Source organism: Capra hircus, chromosome 29 (genome assembly GCF_001704415.2).
Source record: "Capra hircus breed San Clemente chromosome 29, ASM170441v1, whole genome shotgun sequence".
Taxonomy (NCBI): domain Eukaryota; kingdom Metazoa; phylum Chordata; class Mammalia; order Artiodactyla; family Bovidae; genus Capra; species Capra hircus.
In genome coordinates, this window is record NC_030836.1 from 19506248 (window position 1) to 19526903 (window position 20656).

Consider the following 20656-nt stretch of genomic DNA (forward strand, 5'->3'; position numbering starts at 1 on the left):
GGCCTGAAGCCAAAGGCCTGAGAACTGGGGTGAGTGGCCTGCTGGTGTTAAGTCCCTGAGTTGGAAGGTTCCACAAACAGGAGCTGAAGAAGATATATAGCCCAACTCAAAGGGAAAAGAAGAAATTATGCTTCCTCCATCTTTTTGTTCAATTTGGGCCTTCTAGGGATTAGATGTTGCCTGCCATGTTTATGAGGGAAGATCTCTTCACCTACTAATTCAAATGCCAATCTCTTCTGGAAATTCCCTGTCAGACATACCCAGAATTAATATTTTACCAATTCTTTGGTCATCCCTGAGCTCAGTCATTTTGATGCATAAAACTAACTCTCAAGGGGCCACCTCTTGTCAACCTGGCACAGAGATGCACTTCTTTACTCATATTCAGTCTCCAAACAAAGACAACAACAAGGTTATATTTTTGCCAAACATGTTAAAACTATCCTTCCTTCAATAGAAAATGCAGCAATCCCTTTACCAGAAGAGGAGGTAAATTTCTCATTTTTCCTTTATGAAATTATGTTTTGATACCTTATTTGGATATTCAGTTAAAGCAATTCAAGTTGAAGCTTGAATCTCTAGCTTGTTAGAATCAAGCTGAAGCTATTTTCACATTGCTGTATTGAAATGGAAGGAATGCATTTCATGATATTTAACACAAATCAGAATATTTTGGGTGAATTTGGACAAGCTGAGTAAGGGTAGTTCTCACAGATCCAAAGAGCCCTTCACTTTTTCCTGTAAAGTGGAGAAAGCCATCAAAATTATTCTCTTACTATTGGGGAAAGCTGGAAAGGAACTCTAGAGCTTTCTGTGATTAATTATACTCTGAGTACTATAGCTTGGGGAGATGATGGTATACTAGCTCTCTCATGGAAAGCTTAGCTATGGACAGAAATCGCACATCAGTTTCCTGATCAATTTCACAGCCCTGCTGCTCTTAGATTTGGTTGCAAAATAAACAGAAGGTTCTGGGACGGATCCCCTCTACCTACTATCAAAAGTGACATCATAGACTTTCATGGCTACCATTACAGAGCCTCAGTTAGGCATTGCTATCTCTCAAATGTGAAACTCTGTTACTAAACAACATACTAAAGGCATTATGTCTTATTTAAACCAATCTTTTTCAAATTAAGGCTCACAGACCATCTCTTTCAGAATCACTTGGATTGGAAAGTGTTGTCAGGTCCATGTTTAAAAAAAAAAAGTTACCTTTAGTCCCCTTTACTTAGAATTTACTGAATTTTTCAAAATCTTTATTTTTAAAAGCTCCTCAGATGATTTTAAGAATCATGTACATATGAGATACATTGTTAGTAAAACAGCCTGCATATTAGAATTACCTGGTCATCAGTATTTTATAAAAATCCTCCATATGATACTACAGTGAGGATATGGCTAAGAACTACTGATCTAGAATTGGAAAAAAAGATATTCACAATAGTCTCCCTCACTCCTACTGCTTACACCTGGCTTATTTCACTCCCTTATGTTATTCACTTAGCCTTTAAATGTAACTGAGCCTGCAGACTATAAATATTGAACACTCTCTGCACTGGCAAGTGTGGGTTCTTGGAAGTAGAGACTTCAAAGACGAAAATCTAGGGAACGGAGATCAGGTTAGAGAGAGAGTGTTCATGCTGGTACAGGTAGAGGAAGCTTTTTGAAGCAACCCAGTTGGGACCTCCACCAAGGTAGTAGCTGCTTACGCCACTTACGAAGGGAGAGGAGCTACTGGTGACGAGGAAGGGCAACAAAAATAGAGTGGAACAAACCAACAACAACAAAGAATTTATACCTCTCTCTTGACAAGAAAAGTACACCAAAATATTGCTTTGAGGAATCTTTGCAAAACACATAGAACTTTTCAAAGTTTGCCTTAAATGGAAATATTTTGTTTCTTAAGTCTGATCAAGTCCTGGTTCTTCTGTTCTTTCAGATATTTTGGCCACTTCAATACATGAACAGTTTGCTCATGGCACAGGTATACCAGTACAAGTGCAGGAAGAAAAGCAACTGAATCCCTCCTAATCCAAGGGCTCAGAGCAGGACATTTAAGGATCAAGCCTGAGCATTACCCTGAAGGGTGCAGGCCAGAAGCTTTCAAGATTCTAATTTGTTTCAAAGTCTGTTTTTTTTAATTGAGATATCATTGGCATGTAACATTGTATTAGTTTTAGATATGCAACATAATGATTTGATGGAGAAGGCAATGGCACCCCACTCTAGTACTCTTGCCTGGAAAATCCCATGGATGGAGGAGTCTGGTAGGCTGCAGTCCATGGGGTTGCGAAGAGTTGGACACGACTGAGCGACTTCACTTTCACTTCTCACTTTCATGCATTGGAGAAGGAAATGGCAACCCACTCCACTGTTCTTGCCTGGAGAATCCTGGGGATGGGGGAGCCTGGTGGGCTGCCATCTATGGGGTCACACAGAGTCCAACACGACTGAAGCGACTTAGCAGACTTAGCAGCATAATGAGGTGATACATGTATATACTGTAGTTTTAGGAAACTGTATCAAGAAAAAACGGCCTTAAAATTAACCCAGTGGTCTTATTTCTTAACTGGACATAAACATGTGAAAATCTTAACTATATCCCTGCATGTTAAGTCGCTTCAGTTGTGTCTGACTCTTTGTGACCCTATGGACAGTAGCCTTTCAAGCTCCTCTGTCCATGGATTCTTTAGGCAAGAATACTGGAGCGGGTTGCCATGCCCTCCTCCAGGGGATCTTCCCGACCCAGGGATCAAATCCATGTCACTTACATGTCCTGCATTGGCAGGCAAGTTCTTTACCACTAGTGCCACCTGAGAAGCCCATATCCCTAATTCAAACCAAACACCTTAGCTTGAGAACCCAGTGCCCCTCCTACCTATGTCCCAAATTATCTTAGCCACACATCCCACCATTTTCTGTCCGATACTCTCTACTCATATTCTGATGATTTCTTGTCTCTGATATTGACTCACACTGTCAAAAACCTATCTGTTCTTTAAACTATAGCAAAATTTGTCCTTCCATCCCCAACTCTTCTTGACTTCTTCTTCCCTTGGAAGTAAACTGCAGAATTTCTACTTCTCATTAACCTTATATTCTAAATTTTTGGCTTTGAACATGTTTCAACATACAAAGATGTGAAAGCCAAATTGCTGAGAAATTAGTATTTCTGAATTTACTTTGGCAGTTGACAGAGGAAAAAGAGATTGACTTGGTTAACTTGTTTCTATGCTGCCTTATTTCCTTTGCTATCTCCTGATTTCTTTTTCCACCATGAATAGTTTCAGCAGACACTTTCCATTTTGTCAACTAGATTAAAGGCTATCTTTGAATATATTAAATACAACTGACGTTTGCCATTTTTCAAGCCCAGATATGACAGATCGTAATTGTGCCAAAGTTCCAGAGTTAAAATTTCATTACACTTTTTAGAGTAAAAGCACAGAGTAAAAATTCCTCATTTCCTGTTATCATTTGAAGGGTAAAAATTTCCTTCTTCTATTGTAATATCTCTATAATTCAAGGTTTATTTGCTTTATGGGGAGAATACTATTGAATCACATTCTTTGTTTGGAGTTGTGTTTGCTTTTAATATTTTAACAGCTTCCAGCCGTATGACTGTGGGAATGACCACCTTATCTCTCTGGCAGTTCAAGTTTATGAAAGTGAAAGTCACTCAGTCGTGTCCCACTCTTTGTGACCCCATGGACTGTCCACGGAATTCTCCAGGCCAGAATACTAGAGTGGGTAACCATTCCCTTCTCCAGGGCATCTTCATATTCCTGATTGTCTGATTACACCTCTTAGTAGAATAACCACATGAATGATATCCAAAGAACATCTCATCATCAAATGAAAAGTACAATGTTTAGATAGCAGAAGTGAAAGAAAAGTGTTAGCTGCTTAGTCATGTCCGACTCTTTGTGACCCCATGACTGTAGCCCACCCAGGTCCTCTGTCCATGGAATTCTACGGGCAAAAATACTGGGGTGAGTAACCATTCCCTTCTTCGGGGGATCTTCCCAGCCCAGGAATCAAACCCGGGCCTCCTGCATTGAAGGCAGATTCTTTACCATCTTAGCTACCAGGGAAGCCCTTAGATAGCAGATGTTACATGTACATAGACAGTTTCATGGCGGCAAAAACTAGGATTTTTAAAATGCTTATGTCCCATCCTTGTTTTCATGTTGAATGTTGTTAAAAACAGGTAAAATTAATCTTACAATTTGAGAGTCGCAGTCAGGGGTACGGAGTAGAACCTCTTCCCTTGTAGTCTCAATTTGCGGGGTTTCATTGACTTCAGTAGTGACTTCTTGAGGCTGGAGAGAAAGAGAACATTAGGAGGGAAATAGTTTCATCAAAGAGTTCCTAATGCTTTTGTAAAACAAGCTATAATGGCAACCTCACACTCAAGGAAAAGGAATAAAATGAAAATGTGTATATATCAGAGACCTTAACTGTACCTTAAATATTAACTATGAAATTGAATGAAATAATTTCTATTCAGTTTTGTATGAGTGCTGTCCAGTAGGACTACTTTCCTACTGCAAATGTTTATTTCTTGCATAATAAACTTTTAAGGATTCTGGTTCTTAAAAAAAAAAAAAAAAAAACCAGGAATCCTATCTTTCCTCTTCATTTTAACCTCATATCTATCTGGGAAATAATAAGTATACATCTTATTTTCTTAACAGTAAATATGATATTTTCTAACATCTCACTGTAAGTTACAAAAAGAATTATGTTGACTCCAATGCTTCACCTACCAATCAAATACTGTTTTATACCTCAAGAAGCCCTACATATTACTCTAAATTTCTTTGTGCTTCTTTCTACACAGAAATGCACATGATCTAAACTGGGTCATCAAAACCTTCATTTTTGGAACTAAATACTGACTAGATTAAAAAGAGGCTATAAATAGGTATATTAATTTCAGTAAGTTCACTTGTCCAAGTTGTTTCTACAATGAGACACTTCTTATAGTTCACATTCCCAGTCTTCTGAAGCATCCTCTGTTTCTGTCCATCCCCAACTTTGTTACTTCTGTCTTCTCCCAGATAGTATGAGCTCCTGATGTTCTACCATTAAAATCTCCTTCACTTAATTTGGTAAGGGTCAATATTTATTGCTTGTAAACACAGAGATGTGAATGATACTGAGAGTCAAATCAGCAAAATAAAACTGGCAGAACAACATAAGGGTTGAGATAGAAACCATTTGCTATTGAAACCAACAGGAAGGAAAACTAACCCAGCTAGATAAGCTGTAAAAAATGACACAGGTTCACCAATGATGGAGATTACATTTAAGAGTAGGTATTCAGTATCTTCCTTAAAATATAAATATGCCCATATTGAAAAATGTTAGTGTTTGTTAATTATATTTTCTTATGCAAATATTGTACATTTATGGAAATGCTTCCAGACATTGGTGGTGAGGTTTAGGTAAGAAATATGAGCAGAATAAAAGCTTTTGTCTATCTACTTATCAATTTTTGTAGGCCTTGGCTAACTTGGACAACATATAAAAGGGGCTTCATTTACTATTAAGTTCACAGAAAGCAGGTGGGAAGAATGACAGTGTAATTTTCCTCCTCCGTAAGTTTGCCAAAGTCTACCCTTGTGCTCATATATTTCACAACTGGGTTGGCTGGTTTGTCAACTTCTGCATCTGTTTACAAAAGTTATTTTAACTTGCTTCAGGAAAGAAAATTACATAAATTAATTTCTTTTAACGACTGGAGGAAATTATACATCACCTTCATCAATGTGAGCAATAAAGCATGAAAAGTTAAATTACTTTAAATACCAAAACATAATATTTCTTTTTAGAACTAGTTGCATTAAACATAATACATGCAGTCCTTAATGCAGGCATTTGCTACCAGTGAAATAGCTCTTTCTAAAAGAAAGAAGCCTTGTTGAGTCTGATGAATTAACAAAGAATGGGAACTGGCTTTGGGGAATTATAGTGTATTTTGGTGTTTAAAAACATGTGAATTCTGGTTCTGGATTAGCACATAAATAAATTAGGGTCTTAGACACTACATATGACTTTGGAGGGCCTGTTTTCTACTGCCATACTAAATTCGGTCAAGAACACCTAAATTGCAATATTTTTGTTGCTGTTGTTATTTGTTGTTTAGGATAGTTTTAGCTTCAGAAAAAATTGATAGGTATAGGGACTGTCCATAAAGCCCCAGTTCTTACAAATGCATGGACTCTCCCATTATCAACATTATTCACCAGAGTGGTACAAATGTTACCAAAGGTGAATGGACATTAACACATCATAATCACTGAATGTCCATGGTGTATATTAATATTAGGATTCACTATTAGATGAAATTCTATAGGTTTGGACAAATGTGTAGTAACATATATCCATCATTATGCTATCATACATAGTATTTCCACTGCTCTAAAAATCCTCTGTATTCTTCCTGTTCATCCCTGCCCTCCTCACCCTTGGCAACCTTTAGTCTTTCAATTTTTTCCATAGTTTTTCCTTTTCTAAAATATCCATAGTTGTAATCATACAGTATACAGCCACTTCAGATAGGATTTTTTCATTTTGTGATATATATTTAAGGTCTCTCAGTGTCTTTCTATGGCTTGGTAGCTCATATCTCTTTAATGGTGATAAATATTTCATTTTCTCCATGTACTACCATCCAGTAATAGATGGATTCACTGGTGAATTCTATCCAACGATTAAAATAGTTAATTTATAGCAATTCTTTTCAAGAAATTCCTGTCAATTTCTTCCAAGAAATAGAAGAGGTGAGAACACTTCTAAATTCATTTTATGAGTCTAGCATTACCCTAATACTAAAACCAGATAAGGATACCGTGAGAAAATAAAATTATAGACCAATATTCTTGATGAGGGATTCCCTGTTGGCTCATTGGTAAAGAATCTGTCTGCCAATATAAGAGTCATGGGTTCAACTTCTGGGTTGGGAAGATCCCTGGAGAAGGAAATGGCAACCAGTTGCAGCATTCTTGTGTGAGAAATCCCATGGATGGAGGAGCCTGGCAGGCTACAGTCCAAGGGGTTACAAAAGAGTCAGACATGACTTAGTGAGTAAACAAGAAAAATAACTTAATGAATATGGGTTCAAAAATTCTCAACAAATCTTAGCAAATCATATTCAACAATACACTAAGCAAAACAAAACAATCTAATTAAAAGATGGGCTGAAGATATGAACAGGCTTTTTCCCAAAGAAGTCAAACAGGTGGCCAACAGGTTCATGAAAAGATGCTCAAAATCACTAATTATCAGGAAAATGCAAATCAAAACCACAATGAAATAGCACCTCACATCTGTTAGATGGATATTATCAAAAAGATAGGAAATAACAAGTGTTGGTGAAGACACAGGAAGAGGGAACCTTGTGCACTCTTGGTGGGAATGTAAAGTGGTATAGCCACTATGGAAAACAATATGGTTATTTCTAACAAATTTAAAAATAGAAATGAAATATAATACAGCAATCCCACTTAAATGCATCCCCAGCAACCTAAGAGTACATCATTTGGACACACTGATAACGAATATATGGTATATATGTATATAGACTATGGAATATTATTCAGCCATTAAAATAATGAAAATTTGCCATTTGGGGTAATGTTAATGGAACTTGAGGTTATTATGTTGACTGGAATAAGGAGACAGAGAAAGACAAATTCTGCATGATCTCACTTAAAAAAAGAAAAAATATAAGCTCATAAACAAGCACAAAGGTTTACTATAGCACAGGGAACTATAGTCAATATATTATAATCTATAATGGAAAATAATTTCAAAAGTAATATATGTTTATATGTATAACTTGTACTTGCCATGTACAAGTACCTTGCCATGTACTTTAAACACTGTAAGTCAACTACACTTTAATAAATAAATATATATATACATATATAATTTGAAAAAAAAAAAAGAATATAAGCTCACAATTACAGAAAACAGATTGGTGTTTGCCAGAAGTAGGGTTTGGGGAGTAGTGAGTGAATTGGATGGAGGAGGACATATCTCCCTTATAAAGAGGACCATAATATGAATGGAGTGATTGAAATCATCTTTTTGGTTGATTTAATTTAATTCCCAGGAGTCCTGACCAATAAGATTAGGAACATTTTAAAGGCAAGGACAATGCCTTTTTCAGCTCTGTAACATCTCACATCAAGGCAATCTATAGGAAGTTGATGAGCAGAAACATCATGGAACTCTTCAGATGAGGTCACATCTGAACCCTTTGAGGCTCCATCTTTTGAGTAGAGACTAATGTCCTCCGAGTCACCAAAGTAAAACAGGTAGAGCTAGTGATTTAACCCAACCTATCAGATGCCAATTTTATGTCCATTCAACTCCATCTTAATACTTCTTTACTAGGTATGATAGTGGTTGACAGGATGTGTCAGCCACTTACTTAAATACTATATAAGCCCCCATTTCACCCTCTAATCACATAATTTTCTGCAGGGGTCTAGTTTTTGTATTATGAGACACTGGTAAAAAGAAAGAGGATATCTGTAGAGTATTCTTGACCTTAGTTAGGGTCTAGTTTTCTAAACTATGCTTTAACTTCATTAAAGCTTGCTTTTTGAAAAAGTATTAATAATTGTTTTAGTAATATTAAAGAAAATAATGGATGTAAAAGTTATGCTCTACTTGAAGGATACAAATACCCATATCTGTTAATTAAAGTAAACCTGCCAAACAGCATTTTATTTTTCTACATCTTCATTAATTTTGTTCTAGTAAATATCTCTTATGGTTTTATATATTTACAGGTTACTGACGGAGCAAATCATCAGCAGGGGTGACATGCTTATCATTCAATCACAATCTTCCCAAAATCATTCCTTCTTGACCTTTAATTCACGGACTAAAATGAGACAAAGTGAGTGACCAGAAAAAATGTCTGTAATGATAACTAAAAATATTTTTGGAGGATATGGCCTAGAGTGTTAAACAAGGTGAAAGGACAATGCTTTCTCCTTGCTTTATCTCCCTCTCTGTCTTGAACATAAGGTAATATGGTACAGCACACACACACACACACACACACACACACACACACACAGCTTAGAAATTATACACAGTTAAAGTCTAGGGTAGGAATTGTGCATGAATGCACAGCTAATATCAACCATATTGATAATGCTCCAAACATGTTTTTATGTTGGTTGGTGGACCTATGTGTATTTGTTTTACTATTATGTACACAACGTAGGTAAACACATAAAATAATTAAATGTTATATCAGTTATCAAATATATCTATTTGATAACAAGTGTCAATAGATTGAAATGGTTGAAATATAAAATTGTTGAAATATGTAATTGTTCATACTTTGTTAATGTAAAATGGTTCAAAAAACTTTACACACAGATTCATCCTATTCTGTGAAAATAAGATTTTAAAATTTAAAAAATAAAAAAAAATTTAAAAATTAAAAAAAATAAAATAAATATATACTAAAGTTTCTGAGAGAAAGTATGAGTTCTTGTTTCCTACTTGGTGGAATTATGAGATTGTTTTATGCTGTTTTAAAATCTTTTGCCATTTTCTTTTTTTCTGAAATAGATTATTTATAAAATTAAAAAATGCTAAAAATTATAAATATTGTATATAAGAGCAAGATCTATTTTAGTCAAAAGAATTTTAAGAAATATGATGGAGAAATTGAAGCTAGAGACTTTACTTGAGGACTGTTCTTATAGAATCAGATTTGACATAAGGAAAAGAGGATTCGTATCTCATAAAAGGTAAAAAGAAGAGAGTTCTAAAACAAAATGAGGTTTGTGAGAATGAAAACTAGTATATGAACATGCTTTAATGATAAAAAATAGTGGAGAAATCAGCTATGTCAAGTAGTTGGTAGATTTGACCTCCAGACTGAGGAGTTTAGACTCTGTCCACTAAGTAATAGAGAACTTAGTTGGTATATAAACAATAATATTTAACACTTTGATAACTGTAGACATAGTTACTCACAGGGTTTGTGTTCGTAACTTCAGTCTTTACCACACAATTCAGTTAACTGTGTACACACAGACACAATTTTATATACTATAAGAATAACACCTATGGAAATTGAGAAGGAAAAGTCTTCATGGGTATTTCTAAAGTTAATTTCTAAAAAAAAAAAGTTGGTAAATAAATTATGAAGTAACTGGAACATAAATAATTGCATACATTATTCAAGATAATTATTCTGAATTAATCATGAAAAATAAAATATTAGTGTTTCCAAAGTTTTGAATATGAATACTGCTCTACTAAATGAATCACTAATTATTCTACAAGTAATACATGTTCATTAATATTTCAAAGTGACATATCTTTATATCAGAAGATTCATTTAACAATAATTTATTTTCTGAATAATAATGAGTAAATACACTGCTTATGCCCTGAGGTACTGCCAATAATTTTAAGATCCTAGAATAAATCAGGAACCTGACTGACCTCAAATACATGGATGTGTGTGGCCCCTATGTGTAAGGAGTATGATTTGAAAATGGGTTGGAAGTTGCATGGATATGTTCTGATTAAAATTTGGAACAATGGGATTAATTTAGGTGGGAGTAAACACTTATTGATTTAAAAAAGTTGAAATAACTATAGAAGTAAGAAAATGGTCCTATTTTCTTTTTCTTCTATTTTTTGAGGAGGTGCATGACAATAACAGTCTACATTTATATAGTCCTTGCCATGTTTTAGAAAAAGCTATGTGCATTATATCTCTGTAACAAACTATGTTACCTTTCAAGAATAAAGAAACTACAATTCAAAGGTTAAGTGACTTGCCCAAATTCAACAAGCCAGTAAATGATAGACTTCATTCAAATATTCAATTTTTAATCATACTGAATCCTAATAAATGGCCACTTTAAAAATTAATTAGGAAAAGTTGATATTTTAACTCAATAAGCTTTTTTTTTTAAAATTCTTTATTTTTTTACTTTACAATACTGTATTGGTTTTGCCATACATTGACATGAATCCACCACAGGCGTACATGAGTTCCCAACCCTGAACCCCCCTCCCACCACCCTCCCCATATCATCTCTCTGGGTCATCCCAGTGCACCAGCCCCATGCATCCTGTATCCTGTATTGAACCTAGACTAGCAGTTCGTTTCTTACATAATAGTATACATGTTTCAATGCCATTCTCCCAAATCATCCTACCCTCTCCCTCTCCCACAGAGTCCAAAAGTCTGTTCTTTACATGTGTCTCTTTTGCTGTCTCGCATACAGGGTTATCCTTACCATCTTTCTAAATTCCATATATATGTGTTAGTATACTGTATTGGTGTTTTTCTTTCAGGCTTACTTCACTCTGTATAATCGGCTCTAGTTTCATCCACCTCATTAGAATTGATTCAAATGTATTCTTTTTAATGGCAGAGAAATGCAAATCAAGACCACAATGAGGTACCATTTCATACCAGTCAGAATGGCTGCGATCCAAGAGTCTACAAGCAATAAATGCTGGAGAGGGTGTGGAGAAAAGCTTAAGTTTTTTAAACCTACATTTCTTATAAAATGCTTTCCAAATACAGCATCTCTATACTAATGAAAAACATTAGAAAAACCATATTTACAATACAACAATTAATCTCCAGAGATTAAATGGTTTGTAATTACTAAACATTAATTCATCTGTGACTTTCCTGTTAAAATTTTAAATGCATTTCCTTTCATCTCATTTTATTGGAAATACAAAGAAGCTAAAGTTTACTGTCTAGCAGTATTTCTTTAGAAACACAGAATGCCCAGATAACCTTCAACTTCTCAATCTAACTTCATTTTCATAACTTTCTAAAAAGAACCTTTAATACAAAGTTTTTTAAACTAATGTCCATTGGTATTAAATTACAGGTATTATTTTCTGTAGACAGTCCACTGCTTGTATAAAATTAAGAATTCTGCAAAATCCCAAATGATTAAGGACAACTGATTTAAAGTATTTACATCCCTTCACCAATAAGCATCTTTGCCACAACCATTAAACACACTGTCTTCCTTTTTAAGTTGTAAAATGTATGTCACTCATTTACTCAAAAACTACTTTTGACCATGATGTGGCCAGAATATGGCAGACAAAACTTATGGAACACCCAGTCCGAAGAAAGAACTGCATGTAAAATAAGTACTTCCAGGAAACTTTAATTAAATACAATTTGGATAATGATTTTGAGTTAAGATTTTAGATTACTTTGAGGAACAGCATATGGTAGGGTGAGCTGACCCATTTGGAGGGTCAGATAAGTTTTCCTGAAGAAGTGGTATTATAAACAAGGCCTGAAGGATGAGCAGTGCCTGCCTCCCCAGGTGAAGAGGCCAGGGAAGGGATAGGAAGAGGCATGGGACTGAGGAAGGAGGACACTAACTTTAAGGATCCCAAAGAAAGCAGTTATAGCTGGGGAAAGGTGAAAGCAGTGAAGCATCCATTAGAGTGCAAGGCATAGATGTCTCAATGTCTGCCTAATTCTGCCTTCCAACTCAGATGTTCAGCTCTGCGTTCAAAGTCATCCACATCACATATAGTTACCTCTTTGTTCCCCACCTCTTTTCCTCGCAGATTCCCTACATACCCCTATGTTGCATCTTCCAAAATGCTGACAGGGCAACTGTAATAAAAGCAAAGCTGAAACAGATAATGCTGATCTTCCTCTGTTGGTTCCCTCGTATGTTCAGGTTAAGTGAAAATTCCTGGGTCTGGAAACAGACGTGCCTATAAAACCTGCTCTTTAACCTCTTTCTTCGGTTGCCCAGTTTCTCTCCCTCTCTGTCCCTCTCCTCCTGAGTATATGTTTCTCTACATTTCTTGTCTTTCTATTCCCTCTCACAAGTGTATGTGAGAAACACACATACACGTGGGTTCACAGAAAGTGTTTTCATGTCTTCCAGCATTCATAACAGTTCCTCTCCTGGCTCTGTCTCTCTGCCGTGGTTATTTCTTCTACTTTCCTCCCAATCGTTTTCCTTATACATTCCCACTTATTTTTGAAAATATAATTTGCATATAATCTTCACTACAGAATATTCCTGAAATCTGTCCTGTCTGTGCTTTTGTGGTATCATTCACAAAAATCCATGACACAATCTAAGCATAAAAACACACCAGACAGATCCACACTGAGAGACAGTCTGTAAAATATCTGATCACTAGTCCTCAAAAGTGTCAAGATCATGGAAATATAAGGAATGAAACACTGTCAGACAAGAGGAGACTGAGACATGACAAGAGAATGCAGTGAGGTTCCCTGAATTGGATCCTGAGACAGAGAGAGAAAACAACAACAACAACTAGAAAACCTGGTGAAACCCAAGTTAGGTTTGTAGTTTGCTAATGGTATTATACTATTGCCAACTTCATGGCTATATAAGATGTTAACTTTAAAGGATGTAAAGGAAATATAGGAACTCTCTGTACTATCTTAATGTTTTTCTAAGTCTAAAGTCATTTCCAAAGAAAAAAAATTTAATGAGGATAATAAGTCTTTCTTTAAGAGACTTGTGAGTATCAAATAAGTTCATATGGGTATAGCACAACTCAATAAAAATACCAGCTACTATTAGTATATTTACTAGTAACATTAATTGCTAAAATTGTCATGACAAATATACATTAATTTCATAAATAAAATAATTAACATATTATTACAAATGGTTATCGTTGGATGACATTATATCTTTGAACATATAACAACATTTTGGCTACCATACATATGTTCAAAATATGAGTATCTCAAAGCACAAGCAAATGGCAAAAAGTGACAAAAAAATACAAGTAGGAAATCAGGCAGTCTTAGTGAATTTTTTTCACATATTTTAATGTTGAAAAAATATTTAATCTATTTTGTGCCAATGAAATATTAAGCATATGGAGAAGCTAGAGGAGTTCTGTTTTTAACATCATGGAAAGTGAGGTGTCCATTGCTCAGTCATGTCCAAGTCTTTGCAACCCCATGGACAGTAGCCCACCAAGCTCCTCTGTCCAAGGGATTCTCCAGGCAAGAATACTGCAGTGGGTTGCCATTTCCTTCTCCACGGGATCGTCCCAACCCAGGAATCGAACCCGGGTCTCTTGGATTGAAGGCTGATTATTTACCAACTGAGCCACGAAGTAAAAGCTTAATGAGACTAAGGCCATGTTTCTGATTGTTTCAGTGCCATGCAATGCAGTTTGAGATCCTACTGGGCCATTGCTGGGGTTCAGCAGCATCAGCAGGAATGATGAGGAGGAAGTGAGGACCAACAATTCAGGGAGAGAGCAACACCTTCCTAATTGTGAAGAGTGGGTCTAGACAAGGGTCCAGTATTTATAATGCCAAATGGCTGTGACAATTTCAGGCATAGTTGGGCAACTGTGTGGGGAGGTTGGCAGCTACTGCTGCCAAGTCGCTTCAGTTGTGTCTGACTCTGTACGACCCCATAGACGGCAGCCCACCAGGCTCCCCCGTCCCTGGGATTCTCCAGGCAAGAACACTGGAGTGGGTTAACATTTCCTTCTCCAATGGATGAAAGTAAAAAGTGAAAGTGAAGTCACTAAGTTGTGTCAGACTCTTAGCCACCCATGGACTGCAGCCTACCAGGCTCCTCTGTCCATGGGATTTTCCAGGCAAGAGTACTGCAGTGGGTTGCCACTGCCTTCTCTGGAGGTTGGCAGGGACAGATTTCTATCAGTCAGGTGAAACAGCATTACTGGCAGCAGGTAGTGAAAGCACCATCATCATTACACTATCTTATTCCGTCACAGATTCAAGGAGATGTAGGGAGTAGGAGGATGTTGATTTTTGCCCATTGAGAGACCTGGGAAACATCACTCGTGATTTCTTAAGTGCTCAGTAAAGCAGGCGGGCATTCATGAAAGAACCCCGATTCCAGTATTAATGGGAAACTGAATCCCTAATCTGTGAAAGTAAGATGAATTCCAGTTTTAGAAATGGTCAATTTTGTAGAAAGAGAGTAGGAAATTCTGCTCCTGTGTCTTTTTAAAAGCAACCAGCGAACATCCCTGTTATCTACATCCTTCAATACCAAGCTGCCACAGGTGATATGGAGTGTTGTCCAATATACGTTTTAACTGCATCGGGAATGATCCTGGAATAGATTACAACTTGGTAGTAAATTTAGCCTTAGAGAATGAGCAGTGGCAAAATTAAAGGCTCATGGGAATTCAGTGAATTCACTAGCCATATTTTGTATTTTAATCAAGGTCAAGACAATAAGATTTATTTAAAAAAATAAAACTGTTTTGTAAAAAACAAACAAAAATTTTGGTATGTCTCAGATAACTTAAATACAGCTGTTGTATCATCATCCATGAAAAGGACAGTCATAGGCATTCATGGCTTTTATGTTTTATTTTAAAATAAAATTAGGATATTTTACAAACTATTGGAAACTAAATGGGCAGAACTTCCTGCTTACTTTTCCGTTCACGCTACTGTAGCCTCAAGTGGGATAATTAACATAAGTAGAAGAAAGTACTACGGGAAAGCTGTTCTATCATGGATACTAAAATTCACAGTGTACTCATGACTAATGATGAAATATGAAAAGCACATATGTCTAATTTGAAAATTCATAGCCACTGCTGTCATGAAAATGAATATGTTTACTCTCCATGATAGAATTATTTTATGGATATGAACAGCCTTAGAGACAGATATGATTGCTCATGGATACATTGTAATTTGGCTAATGTGGGATCATTCTCTTTGCAAAATTCCTCATTTATTAATTTATTCATTTGTTTGTTCATCCATCTAACATTTGCTGTTAGTCACAGTATATTGTGATGAGCATGGCTTCCCTGATGGCTCAAGTGGTAAAGAGTCTGCCTGCAAGGTAGGAGACATAGTAGATGCAGATTTGTTCCCTGGTTTGTGAAGATCCTCTGGCAGGGGAAATGGCAACCTACTCCAGTATTCTTGCCTGGAAATTCCCATGGACAGAGGAGCCTGGTGGGCTACATTCCACCAGGGGTCAGGAAGAGTCGGACACAACTGAGCATGCATGTGTACAATATATTGTGATGAACATTAGAGGAATGCTAATAATGAAGATATGCCCCAGCCCCCACCTTCCAGGAGTCTGCTGTTCTGAATTAAACCATCAGCCATGATGTGACATTTAGTGGCATTATCGGCAAATTTCCAAAAGCATCAATGATTTTAAGTTTTTAGTATAATGGAAATATCAGCTCAGTTGATAATCTCTTGCCTACCATGAGAAGCTAACACTAATTGAGGACTTGTGAGTGTGCTGTACATCCATTATCATATATCCTATAATGGGTCAGTATCCAAAATCACTGGGTTGGCCAGAGAGTTGGTTTGGGTTTTTCCTGAAAGCTGTTACAGAAAGACTTGAATGAACTTTTATATAAAGAACTCAAACAACTCAACAGCAAGAAAACCCAACAATTCAATAAAAAATGTTCAAAGAGTTTAAACAGACATTTTTCTAAAGAAGACATACAGATGGTCAACAGGCAAATGAGAAGCTGTTAATCATAACTATAGGGGAAATGCAAATCAAAACCATAATAAGATATCAGCCTAAACTATTAGAGAGGCTCTTATTCCCAAAAAAGTTTAAAAACACTAACTTGTAGAGATATATAGATATACACACCCCTAAATTCATCACAGCATTATTTATTTACAATAACCAAGATGTGGTAACTACTTAACTTGGACTGAGTGCTGAAGAATTAATGCTTTCAAATAGTGATGCTGGAGAATACTCCTGAGAGTTCCTTGGATTGCAAGTCCAAACCAGTCAATCTTAAAGAATATCAACCCTGAATATTCATTGGAAGGACTGATGCTAAAGCGCCAATATTTTGGCCACGTGATGTGAAGAGCTGACTCCTTGGAAAAGACCTTGATGCTGGGAAAGATGAAAGGCAAAAGGAAAAAGGGTGGAAGAGGATGAGATGGTAAGATAGCATTATCAACTCAATGGACATGAATTTGAGCAAACTCTGGGAAATAGTGAAGGACAGGGAAGCCTGGCTAGCTGCAGTCCATAGAGTTGCAAAGAGTCAGAGATGACTTAGCAACTGAACAACAATAATACAGTGCAATTTTATTTGAACACAAAATAATAAAATCTTGCCATTGAAAACAACATGGATGGACCTTGAGGACAATACACTACATGAAATTAAGCCAGACAAAGACAAATACCAGTTACCATATGATCTCTCTCATATTTGAAGTCCACAAATCTTTTAAAAAAATGAAAACAAACACACAGATACAGAAAACAGATTGGTGGTTGCCAGTGGAAGGGCATGGGATGTGAAGACTGGCAGTTAATTGCATGGTAAAAATGGTAACTAGACTTATTGCGTTAATCATTTTGTAGTGTATACACTACAGACAGGGCTTCACAGGTAGCTCCAGTGGTGAAGAATCTGCCTGCCAATGCAGGCCACGTGAATTCCATCCCTGGGTCAGGACGATCCCCTGGAGTAAGAAATGGCAACCCACTCCAGTATTCTTGCCTGCAAAATTCCATGGGCAGAGGAGACTGGTGGGCTACAGTCCATGGGGTTGAAAAGAGCTGGACATAACTGAGCATGAGCAGGAGCAAACCTGAAACTAATATAATGTTATGCACTAATTTTGCCTCAGTTAACTAAAAATAAGCCAGAAAAAAATCTCAGTTGTCAATGACCCAGTTTTGAGACCTAAGATGGGTTACTAGCCTCTATGAGCCTTAGTCTTCCTCTCTTACAACATCAGAATACTGTCAGTACCACTCACAATGTTTTTCTTGATTTTAACTTGTGTAAAGCCATCAGCAGCAAGTCAGTCACCCAGAGTGCTCTATACATTTTGTGTTGTGATAACAGAAGAAGCACTGCATATTTAAACATCTATTGTTTTTGTTAGCATATCTTTAAGATTCTAAGTAATACACATTTTTGAGTGGGCAGTGTGTTGCACTACACTTGGCATAAGAAACCTGGATTTTAGTTGAAGTTTCTTTTTTAAGTAAAATGGTTATAGTTGGATATGCTATATTTATTGTGATGATCTAATAAAATACCTTAGCAATAGCCATAAAGAACTATACAAATTAAAATTCTCACTATTATTATTACTACTGAACGACTGGAACCATAGTTGGAATCCATGCAATAGCCTTCGAAAGGGAAAAGTTTGCTCTTGGAGTATAATTGATGTGAATAACTTCCTAGTTACTCAGCTGCAGACACTCCAGAAATATTGTTACTTTCACAAAGAGATCAAAGATGGCCACGTATGCCAAAGGAAAGTCTAACCCCAGCACTCGAGGGAACTCAAAAACACTGTCTATGATTTCTTAAAATCCTGAATATCAATGCATTTTATATAGTGATGAAAAGCAAGGATATTACTTCTAATTTTCTTTGAAACATTTAAATCTAATTCACAATGCACTGACGGTGGATCAAAATGATAAATAATTTTCTTGTCTTTTGCCAGTGCTGGCAAAATGTGTAATAACTTTCAGCAAATATCAAGATTTTATGTTTCCTATTGCTTTTGTAAATTCTTTTGTGGGGATTCTTTTGAACGTTGAAATTATTTTCTTATTGCCAACCTCGACGTAGAACTGTGTGATGGACACTTTGGTAGAGAAGGACACAAAATAATATCTTATTAGACCAAATAAGCTTGAGAATAATAATATACAGCTTATCCTTACAACAACCTTTTGAAGAAAATGATACTATTATTCCCATATTACTAGGAGCGAACTGGTTTAAAAGTTGTGTCTGTTACACAGCTGAGGAGTGGCAGAGCAGAAATTCACATCCAGACAATTTGGCTTTAATATCTGTGCTCTTAAACACTAGATACACTACATGCCAGGCTTTATGCTGTAAATTTAGCCTTTTAGTTAATTAGGCTCATTGTTTTATACTGCTAGCTCTATTTCACAAAAAGAATAACCACAGTCTTTAGTTCAGTTTCCAACATTTTACAAATAACTGGCTAAATCCAGGATTTACAATCGGTCTGTTGAATTCCAAATTCTGTGCTCTCACACACATGGTTCTTGGCACTGGGTATCTGATGTTTAGTCACAGATGCCAACACAGGTTTCCAGGACAGCAATGTTAAAGAGAAGCCTGCAAATTCAGGGCACACACCTGAATGGAACTTGCTAATGCCTGAAAAGGATTATTGGGAAGAAGTATAAGCCTGCTAAGGATCAAATTTTCATTGGAAAACTGTAGGCCACGGGGTATATTATTCTTTTTGAACTCCTGTCCATCTACATAAAGATTCATCCAAACCTTCATCTTTTCCAACTTATCTCTCCTCTCAGAAGCTGGTATGTCTTTACTCCACGTCCAAGTCTTCACCTTGTGATTATATTCATATTCCTTAATGCTGCTTCTGAATTTTAAATCCGTATTACACGTTTCAAACTTTGTCTTCATTACCTGTTTTGCATTCTTCACTCTATATCTTACTAAAAATGTACATAATCTCCTGCCATCCTACTAAGTCCCTGAAGATTTGTCCCCTCTCTTCTCAGCTCATTTCCTTAGCATAATCATCTAGTCTTCCCACCTTCACTTTCCCACATTTCCCTTAAAATTTTATGTCCTTTGCATTTCTCAAATTCATTCCCTGTTCCTTTCCTGCCGCTACTGTCTCATTGCTCTTATCAAGAATATTATTCTCCCAATAATTTTGTTTCTATTATCTTATCCTCATCTTTCTATGTTACTACTGGAATTATCTTCTTAAAACTAGAATCTCATCAGGTTTCCCTTGTTAAAAAACTTCTAGTAGATTCCAAGTTACTACAAGATATTCAAGTGAATGAATTCCACCAGCGAGAAGAAAAGGAAATACTGTCAATAAAATGATCCCAGGAAGGTGGTTAAGGGCTTCTCTGGTGGCCCGGTAGTAAAGAATTCGCTTGCCAACGCAGTGGATTCAGTCCCTGAGTCAGAAAGATCCTCGGGAGAAACAAACGGCAACCCACTCCAGTATTTTTGCCTGGAGAATTCCATGAACAGAGGAGCCTGGTGGGCTACAGTCCAAGGGGTTGCAAAGAGTTGGATACAACTGAGCCGCTAAAGAGCAAACAACAACCAAATTAATTAAATTCCATATAGATGTCCTTTTCTTTTGCAAGCGTTATAAGGAAATATCTCTTATAGTTGTTTCTTTTTTTTTAGGATTAAGATTTTACTGCATCTAAAGAGACAAAGGTTAGATTAGAATTTATAGTTTTAAAGAAAAAAATATCTTGTATTGATAATTAATGGATGGGAGGTTGAGGGCTCTCTTACTTATGAATAGCCAACTGGTGATGAGAAGCAACACATCTTTAAAATAACTATCTTTGAAGATACCATGAAAGTCAATACTATCTGATGAGCATCCAAGAAATTCTAATAAAAATACAGGACAAGATAATGGAACAAGGCATCTGGTGGTTCTCCCACCACCTCTGCTGTGTAATATAATAACCCAGCCACTCAGGCAGTTCAAGGAGTGGCAGTGGCCTGCCGTCCAGGCCCGGGGCACACGGCAGGAGCTGTCATCGCCAGGATGCCCAAGAGGAAGGTCTGATCTGTCAAGGAGTTTGTGATCAAG

At 36.4% G+C, this 20656-nt stretch overlaps 1 protein-coding gene across 2 annotated transcripts in view; it reads right to left on the reverse strand.

The window, feature by feature from the left end:
* LUZP2 (leucine zipper protein 2) overlaps window positions 1–20656 on the reverse strand; it is a 535694-nt gene that overhangs the window by 21603 nt on the left and 493435 nt on the right. For both annotated transcript variants that reach the window (XM_013975878.2, XM_018043589.1), the window contains exon 10: window positions 4230–4325. In XM_013975878.2, the coding sequence (XP_013831332.2) occupies window positions 4230–4325 (96 nt within the window). The remainder of the gene's footprint in view (window positions 1–4229; window positions 4326–20656) is intronic.